The sequence below is a fragment of the Mobula birostris genome, chromosome 8 (assembly GCF_030028105.1).
Source record: "Mobula birostris isolate sMobBir1 chromosome 8, sMobBir1.hap1, whole genome shotgun sequence".
NCBI classification, from domain to species: domain Eukaryota; kingdom Metazoa; phylum Chordata; class Chondrichthyes; order Myliobatiformes; family Myliobatidae; genus Mobula; species Mobula birostris.
In genome coordinates, this window is record NC_092377.1 from 21380476 (window position 1) to 21390361 (window position 9886).

General features: G+C 44.9%; 1 protein-coding gene across 1 annotated transcript in view; it reads right to left on the reverse strand.

Annotated features, from left to right (window-relative positions):
• The window catches only part of ttc27 (tetratricopeptide repeat domain 27), a 286736-nt gene extending 277302 nt beyond the window's left edge, over positions 1-9434 (reverse strand). The window contains exon 1 of the mRNA XM_072264878.1: positions 9232-9434. Coding sequence (XP_072120979.1) covers positions 9232-9418 — 187 coding nt within the window. The 5' untranslated portion in view covers positions 9419-9434. The remainder of the gene's footprint in view (positions 1-9231) is intronic.
• Between the last annotated feature and the right edge of the window lie 452 nt (positions 9435-9886).

A 9886-nucleotide genomic window follows, 5' to 3' on the forward strand; every position in this document is an offset into this window, starting at 1 on the left:
TCTAGATTCTTCATAAGGTGAAATATCCTTTCAGTACATAATATACCAAGAAGAGTAAAACAGTAAATGCAAAGACTTCGTACTGAAAGGAAAGTAGATAACTCAAGGATATAGACAATAACAAGCCCGACTCATAACATTTATTAAATCCAGGGCCACACCTCTGAAAGTACTTTATTTTCTGTAAAGCACTTGGGAGATCATGTGGTTGCAAATGAAAGATGTTTTTCTTCATCTATCGGAGCTTTCCAGTTCACTAGTCATCAACAGTAATGTCAACCAAGTCACTAAATGGCAAGACTTGCACTGTCAGCTTGTTTCACATAGCCACTATTAACCACTGGCAAAATAATGGAATACATTCATTCATTTCACATCTCAGTGCAAACAGAGAACAGACTCACATGTGAATGCAGCTGTACAGTAAAAGTGGAGATAACTGTCCAATGGAGACTCCAGGATTTGCATTGTAGCCAGGTGATGATGTCGGGTAATGCTGTTCCTTGTGAAGTTTTCAATTCTAACAGACATATTTCAAATAAATGTGATGAAAAGGTGATTAAGAAAAAGGAGCAGGAGTTGGCCATTTGGCCCATCAAGACTGTTCCGCCATTCAATAAAATCATGGCTGATCTGGCTGTGGGTTCAGTTCCACCTACCTGCCTTTGCACCGTAACCCTTAATTCCCATGCTAAGCAAAAATCTGTCTAACTGTTTATTAAATATACTTAATGAGGAAGCTACCTATCGCTTTCCTGAGCAGAGAATTCCACAATTCATGACTCTCTGGGGGAAGCAGCTTCTCCTCATCTCTGTCCTAAATCTATTTACCTGAATCTTGAGGCTTTGTCCCCTAGTTCTAGACACTCTTACCAGTGGAAACAACTTTCCTGCCTCTATCTTATCGATCCCTTTCATGTGCTTCTATAAAATACCCTCTCACTCTTCTGAATTCCAGCAAAGTGACTCAACCTCTCTTCATTACCAGAATAAACCTGGTGAGCCTCCTCTACACTGCCTCCAAAGCCAGTATATATTTTCTGAAAGAGACCAGAAATGCACACACTCCTCCATGTGCAGCCTCACCAGAACCCTGTGCATACCCTCCCTGCTCTTAAATTCAATCCCTCCAGTAATGAAGGCCAACATTCCACCTGCCTTCGTGATAACCTGCTGCGATTCACGCTCGAGCACTCCGAGTCCCACTGAACAACAGCATGCTGCAATCTTTCACTAGAAACAAGGGATTTCCTTACAACCGCATGGCTGCTTTTTCCTCTCGTCTCTTAATCTTTTCTATTTTCATTAAGCAAAGTTGATTAGATTCTCCAGAACTAGGTGTAACAGTTCTTCAGAATGCTTGACAATGTCACCCTGTCCAAAGCATAGCAGCTCTGCATCCAAAGTAAAGCCACAGAGCTGAATTATTGAGCAGGGGCATCTTTATTCCTCACATATGAAAACCAGCATTGAACTGACACCGCATAGGTCACCGGTGCCAGTTTTGTTGAAGACCTCAAGAAACAATATTCCACTGTGTAAGTCATGCAATGCAACCTACACATTAGGATCGAAACATACAGGCAATGCCTGGTGTCCAAAGTTATTTGACGTTGTGGCCATTAAAGAGACTTGGTTGAGAGACGGACAGGAAAGGGTGCTCGATGGCCAGGGTCCTTAACATCACAGCTATACTCATAGGGACTCGTCCACTGAGTCTATATGGGTAGAGCTCAAAAATAGTGTAGCCCCCCAACCAGCCTCAGGGTCGCACAGCTCGCTGTCGTCTAGGAAAACAGCCCTCGGCCCCGCCAAACTGGGGAATCAGTTTGTGTGGATGCTGTGTGATGTACCCCACCCCGCCCAAATAACAGACAATACACCAGATATGATTAAATGATTTACAGTTTATAGATATTACTGGAACTATATAATTAATAGAGAATAAATATAAAAGGAAAATAAAAGGCGCCACACTTATCAAAGTTCAATCTCTTCGTGCACAAACAGTTGAAGCTCAGGACCCTTCTTCTTCACCCTGCGATCCCCTCGGACCACCTCGACTGGCCGCCTGGGACCAACAATGGTGGTCGACCAGACGCTCCACACAAGTCCGTCTCCTCTCCTCGCCGAATGCCCCGCTCGGGGTACGACTCCGTTAGCGGACTCACAGCACCTGGTCCATCCTCCGTCTCTCTCTCCCGCCTTCTGCCCCAAAACCCCGCGCATACAATATCTTCAGATACACCAAAAACAACAACTATCCCAATTGGTTCGTAACATCTTCTTATTACAGTCTAATGCAAAACAAGCTGCTAGCGCAAGAACTTTCTCAGCGCTTAACATAACAAAGACGCATTCCCAAGTATAACATAACAAAGAAGCCATTTTAATTAGCCTGTGCAGTAACATAAAAGACGAAACCCCCTTACAATAGGAATGGTGTAACACACACGAAATGCTGGAGGAACTCAGCAGGCCAGGCAATGTCTATGGAAAAGAGTAAATAGTCGACATTTTCGGTCGAGACCCTTCAGCAGGACTGGAGAAAAAAAGATGAAGAGTAGAGTTAAAAGATGGGAGAGGGGAGGGAAAAACACAAGGTGATAGGGGAAACGGAGGGGGTGGGGGGAGAGACAGGAGTGAAGTAAAGAGCTGGGAAGTTGATTGGTGAAAGAGATAAAGGGTTGGCCATAGTCTTGGGAGGGCGCCCAGTGTTCATTCTCCCATGCTTGGGCTCGCATATGATGACTAGGCTGGCAGGTAGCTCGGGGTGGTGTAGACAGTGCCCCACTAGATGCAGTCTTCTCGCCTCGATTTTAGTGGTGAGCATCGGAAGGTCGTCATAGAGCTCGATGTTCGTCATGTGCTGTTGCCAACTCACGTCAAGAGCCATCCAGTGAGAGAGGGAAAAGGAGATGGAGAATGGTGAAGGTGGGGCAGTAGTGGGGATTACCGGAAGTTCGAGAAATCGATGTTCATGCCATCAGGTTGGAGGCTACCCAGACGGAATACAAGGTGCTGTTCCTCCAACCTGAGAGCGGCCTCATTGCAACAGTAGAGGAGGCCATGGATAGACGTATCGGAATGGGAATGGGTGGTTACTGGGAGATCCTGCTTTTTCTAACAGGTGGAGTGTAGGTGCTCAATGAAGCAGTCTTTTTTTTTCTCTAGTCCAGCTGAAGGGTCTTGGCCCGAAACGTCAATTGTACTCTTTTCGAGAGATGCTGCCTGGCTTACTGAGTTCCTCCAGCATTTTGTGTATGTTGCTTGCATTTTCAGCATCTGCTTAACCCTAAGTAGCAACTTGTTTGTAATAGGAAAGGTGTAATCACTCTGATGGAATCATACTGTAGACTTCCCAATAGCTACTGGGACATTGAGAAACAGACATGCTTCCTTTATTATTTGTGGCATTTAATTCAAAAGTCATAAAGTTGTGTTGCAGCTTTATAAAGCTCCAGTTCGGCCACATCTAGAGTACTGCATATAGCTTTGGTTGCTTCATTGTAGGAAGGATGTCGAGGCTTTGAAGAAGATGCAGAAGAGTTTTACCAGGATGCTGCCTGGATGGGAGGGCATGTGCTGTAATGACAGGTGGAACAAACGTGTTATTTTCTCTGGACTAGTGAAGGCTGAGGGGAGATCTGATACAGGTAGATAAGATTATGAGAGGGATAGATAGCATCGACAAACAGTATCCTTTATCCCCAGGGTTGAAATGTCTAATACTAGACAGCATGCATTTAAGAGGGGGCAATTTCAAAGGAGACTCGAGGGCAAATTGCTTTTTTTTTTAAAACACAGAGTGCTGGGTGTCTGGAGTGCATTGCTTGGGATGGTGGCAAGGGCAGATACATTAGGACTTCTAAGAGCCGTTTAAATTGGAACATGAATGTGAGGAAAATGGAAGGATTGTGTAGGCAGAAGAGATAAGCTAGCCATTTGATTACCAATTTAATTGGTTCAGTACAACACTATGGGCTGAAGGATCTGTTCGACTCAATTATCTCCCTTTCTGTGGAAAACTATTAAAACAATGATTTCCAACAGGAGGCAACATTTGAAGTTGGAGAACTACGTTACGAATATTATAATGTCTTGTTTGCATAATAAAGCCTGGTTTATACTTCTGCGTCAACAAGTCGCCGTAAGTACTGCGTCGCTGCAAACCCTACGCAAAGCCGACGCGGAACCCTACGTGAGAGCCTGCATTGCTGCAACGCGCACCTCTCCCAAAATGTAACCGCGCGTCGCAGCAACGCAGACCGTAAGAACTGTGATTGGTTTGCTTGGTAGCATCGCATTTCCTCCTACGCTGCAATAGCTTCCCATTGGGCAACTGAAGGGCAGAGAAGGAACTCTGGCTGCAATGCTTTCCATAAAGCTTTACAGACCTCCGAAATTATGGAGGACACATTTCGCTTTTACGAAAAAAGACACTCGCCTCTTGTTTACCCCGTGAAAGACTACCATGACCATGACCTTGCGTGGGCAGATCTGTGTGCATGTGTGACGTGCGCGAATTGCAGAGTGACGTAGACACACCAACGCACAAGTATAAATGCTCACAACACGCGTCGGCCACTTGCGTAGGTTACGGCGTCCATTTGGTGCAGAAGTATAAATCAGGCTTAAGTATCACTCACTTTCAACGACTGAATTTGAGGTTTGAAAAAGGTTGTGTAATGTCCTGGGAAAGGTTTCCCTGCTGACGTGATGGTTTCTCTGCAGCGCAGTGTTTGGGTTATGACTAGAGATGATGGGCGCTGGCCAATGAGGGGAGATGTTTTTCTTTCTTGTGGGCCTGACAGAAGGTTTTGCGGTCTTTTGTTCGGCGGAAGACAGAGAGAGATGATGTCAGAATGGGGAAGTCATAGACTGCAGGAGAGAATGGACTTGGAATGAGGTCGGGTGTCGACAGCCGGGGAGAAAACTGATGGAGAGCGAACAGACGGGAAAACCATGAGCTCCGACATTGTGTATTAGACTGTTTCATGAGAATGGATCTTTTTCTTTTTTGTTTTCTTTGCTAACGCTACAGTCAAATTAAGAATTATAAAGCTCAGTCGTTTAATCGCATATTGTGTACTGTTTGTTATTTCGTGGTAACAGGGGAACACATCACACAGTATCCACCCAAACAAGATTTCTCAAGATTGCCCGGGCCGGAGGCTGTCTTCCCCTAGATTAAGCTGCTAACCTAATCTATGGTCACAATTGCATAGCAATAGATGTTCCATTGACATCTCCTGCATTATGTGGGAAATCAGGACACTTCCAGCATTCCGCAAATGGATGGATTTGATATGGAGTGACAACAATGCTGAAGGCATCCAGCAAGACAAGTTTAACAAGCTGGTCACATTGCGAGTAATAGCTGCTCAAGTAGAAGAGGAATAGATGACCACAGGTGGCATAGTAGGCACAAGCAGGTAATGCAAGACTTTATTGTGGCTAACTGCTTCTCAGGTATATTACATTGGGAACTGTTGAGGGAGAGAGGAAATGGCCTCCTAAGGGAAAGCAGCAACAGCATCATGATTTGTGCCATCAAGGGTGACTCTCCAGCTCAGAAAGAGGGGAAAAAGACTGCAAGAGCTATACTTCAAAAGCTCAAAGTACATTTATACAACCTTGAGATTCATCTCCTTACAGGCAGCCACAAAACAAAGAAACCATAAAGAAGCCATTATAAAAAAAGACCGTCAAACACCCAATGTGCAGAGAGAAAAAAAACATGCAATCAATGAAAGTAAGCAAATGGCATTCAGAACAAAAGTGAGTCCACAGACACGAAGAATGCTCAAACACAGAGCTCAGAGCAGCAAGAGCAGGCCACAGCCCCAGTTCAGTGCAGAGCGGAGTAAACATCGCAGAGCCCACAAACATTGCTACCACCAGGAATGAGGTACAGAAACCTGAAGGCACACGCTCAGCAATTCAGGAACAGCTTCTTCCCCTCTGCCATCGATATCTGAATGGCCACTATTTTTCAGTTCTGTTATTTTGCACTATTTATTTTAAACTTTATTTAATGAACATATATATACTTAATGAGACTCAGTTTTTCTCTATATTTATTTATCATGTATTTCATTGTACTGCTGCCATAAAATTAACAAGTTCTGCAAAATATGTCAGTGATATTAAATCTGATTCTGATTCCTTCACTGCAAATCCTAGAAAAACCTAAGAGCAATGTAGGAAATATTTTCATCGAAGCACTGCAGTAGTTCAAGTTGTTGTCCCACCACCACCTTGGAGGGAAAAGAAAGTGCAAATAAATGCTGGTCTTGCCAGCAACACCCAGATCCCAAAATCAAATATACAAGAATTGTACTGGGTCAGGCATTTTTTCAGTGAGCCACAAATTACATTTCAAAAATGGGGAAAACTGACAAACATTTACTAATTTTACAGTGTGAGTGAATACATTCCGTCATATGCAATCTGCAAGCAAGTTTCAGATGCCACCCAGGGAAGAGATATTTAAAGCAGGTACCCAGATAAGGGTGGCAGGGTAGCAATGGTCTCAACCAAAGGAGGTATAGTGTGCTCCTTCTCTCTGTTAGCCTGCAGGTCACCTTTGGGCAAGGTGTAAACACCCCCCCCCCCCACCCCCGGTCAGGGTCACGGGAAGCCACGGGAGCAGTCGTATGAGCAGCTGTTGTACACCACAACCACTGATGCCAGGCAGACAATCTCTGAACAGTATTGATCATGGCTGGGGTCACTCATCTTATAAAGATACTGTCCAGAAGGCAGCATGGCAAACCACTTCTGAAGAAAAATTTGCTAAGAATAATCATGACTATGATTGCCCACATCATACGACACGGCACGCAATGAACAAACAAACCCAGATGAACCGAGTAAGTGTTACAGAGACTGTTAACTCCCCCAAACCATTAGCAAGTTACAAAAGAGAATAATATGATTAAAAATAACTAACAAACTTTTCCAATGCACAATAAAATTAAATTATTTAATTTCTTTCCAAAGTCACAAAACTTTACAAATGTAAGTTACTGAAAATTGGACAAAATCAGATCTCCCCTTTTCATATCATCAGAATATCCCAAAGCACTCTATTGCAATGAGGTACTTTCAGTCACTGTCTGAAGCGACTCATCAAATTACACACAGCAAGCTCACGTAATAACTTGTCAATGAGCAGTTACGCAAACACGAGGAAATTTGCAGATGCTGGAATTTCAAGCAACACACATAAAAGTTGCTGGTGAACGCAGTAGGCCAGGCAGCATTTCAAGGAAGAGGTACAATCGACGTTTTGGGCCGAGACCCTTCATCAGGATTAACTGAAAGAAGAGTTAGTAAGAGATTTGAAAGTAGGAGGGAGAGGGGAAGATCCAAAATGATAGGAGATGATAGGAGGGGAGGGATGGAGCCAAGAGCTGGACAGTTGCCTGGCAAAAGGGATATGAGAGGATCATGGGACAGGAGGTCCGGGGAGAAAGAAAGGGGGGGAGGGAGACCCAGAGGATGGGCAAGGGGTATAGTGAGAGGGACAGAGGCAGAAAAAGGAGAGAGAGAAAAAGAATGTGTGTATATAAATAAATAACGGATGGGGTATGCGGAGTACAATGAGCAGTTAATCTTTTTTAATAATGTAGACTGAAGGATAAGTACTGCTCAGGAGACTTCTGTCAATAAATGTAAGCATTATGCATCCCTATTGTCTTTGAGAATGTGATAGTGAGCCTTCATTGTGAACCACTGTAGTCCTACTGGTGAAAACCCTCCTGCAGTGCTGTTGGGAGAGTTTCCAGAAAACAGGCCCTGCAATAATAAGAAATGTCAATGTACATCCAAGTCCAGCTGTATGTCTTGAAAGTGTAGCAGAAGATGGTGGTTCTGTGCTTGCTGCCCTTTCCTCCTTGGTAGAGCCTAATTCATTCACTGTCACAGTGTAGCAAAATCACCCGCTCGCACAAAGCTCACAGGGCAAACATGATAATAGGAAATACAACAAATACAGCAAAAAGTGCAACAAAATAGTGGAAAAGAAGTGACAATAACAGTATAACCAAGAGAGATCAGAATCAGATTTATTATCACCGGCATGCGTTGTGAAATTTGTTAACTTAGCAGCAGCTGTACAATGCAATACCTGATGATATAAAATGAATAATTCAATAAAGATTAAAGTAAATATATGTATATTAAATAGATTAAAGATAGTGCAAAACAGAAATAATATATAAAAAAAAGTGAGGTGGTGTTAATGGGTTCCATATCCATTTAGGAATTGGATGGCAGAGGGGAAGAAACTGTTCCTGAATCATTGAGTGGGTGCCTTCAAGCCTCTGTACAAGAGTGCATGTTCTGGGTTATGGGGTCCTTAATAATGGACGCTGCCTTTCTGATACACCACTCCTTGAAGATGCCATGGATACTACGGAGGCCAGTACCCAAGATGGAGCTGACTAATTTTACAACTTTCTGAAGCTTCTTTCAATACTGTGCAGTAGCATTCCACCCCACCCCCATACCAGACAGTAATGCAGCCTGTCAGAATGCTCTCCATTGTAATTCCATAGAAATTTTCATATGTTTTAGGTGACAAACTAAATCTCTTCAAACGCCTAATGGATAAGATAGAATCCTAGTCAGTTAGAATTTAGTCTGACAATGTACCAACATCACCAGTAAAGGGATGTGAAAGAGGCATCATAGGTTTGCAAGGTGCTATTGCAGATGCCTAGACAGTACCCTTGTACAATCAATGCATACCAGAAGTGGAAGGAGTACCTACAGTACTTCGTGTGATGGATAGGGTGCCAATCAACTGGTCTGTTTTAAGAGTCTTGCAAGTTGCTATGGCTGCACTCATCCAAAGAAATGGAGACTATTCCATCACACCCCTCACTTGCACCTTGGTTTTAATATGCCAAGTGAAGAAATTCACAACTTGGAAGTACAGAGTTTTTGAACAGCTTCTACAGCCGAAGTATTTCTGTGAATAGTCCAGTTGAGTTTCTGGTTAGTGGTGATGATGCTGGGTGAGGGTCAGTAGAAAGTGGTGTCTGCCCGAGTGCTCACGCACATAACACCTACCGGGGGGGCCGTTGGAGCGGCAGGAACGTGGCTGAAACCTTCCAGAGCAGACGCACAGCTACAGCTACACCTTCACCGCACAGTCCCCGCTTTCCAGCCCGGCCCCCTCATAAAAGTCCCAACACCAGGCGACCACCCCGGCACCTTTACCTGTTCCGCGCTCCTGTTTACAGCGCCCGGCCTCCGCCGCTCTCTGGAAGCCTCGCAGCACCGACAGCTCGAGCTCCAGCAGCCCGTCCGTGGCTGCACAAGGCTCCCCCCGGGACTTGGCGCTGCCGCCGTCCCCCGGAGCAGCTCCATGTGCTCCCTCCAGGCGATCTGACAACACGGCAGCCATGACAGAGGAGCGGGGCAGGCTGGGTAAGGCTGAGTGATTGACAGCGCAGGCAGACAGGGCAGGAGCAGAGCGAGTGCGAGAGGCTGGCAGAGGCGTTGCGAGTGGGAGCAGTGCAAGAGAGTGGTGGCTGGCTGAGGCAGGGAAACAGCAGACCTGTGGCTAGGTGAGACAGTGAGTAGGGGCAGTGCAAGAGAGGAGAGCGGCGGGTGGCTGAGTGGGTGACAGTGCGAAAGAGACAGCAGTAGCAATGTAATAAAGAACGAGAATACGAGTGATGCGAGAAAGAAATAGCTGGAACTATTTACAAGAGAAAGGAAAAGGCAGAGCCATGCAAGCGAAGAATTGCAGGATTGATGCACGGGGAGGGGTGCAGTGGGTAAGGAGGAGAGAGGCAGGGACGGGAGTGAGAGCAGGTGTGGTGTTGAACTTCGTTTGCTAATTATTTGCCCATTTGACAAGTTTATTGTT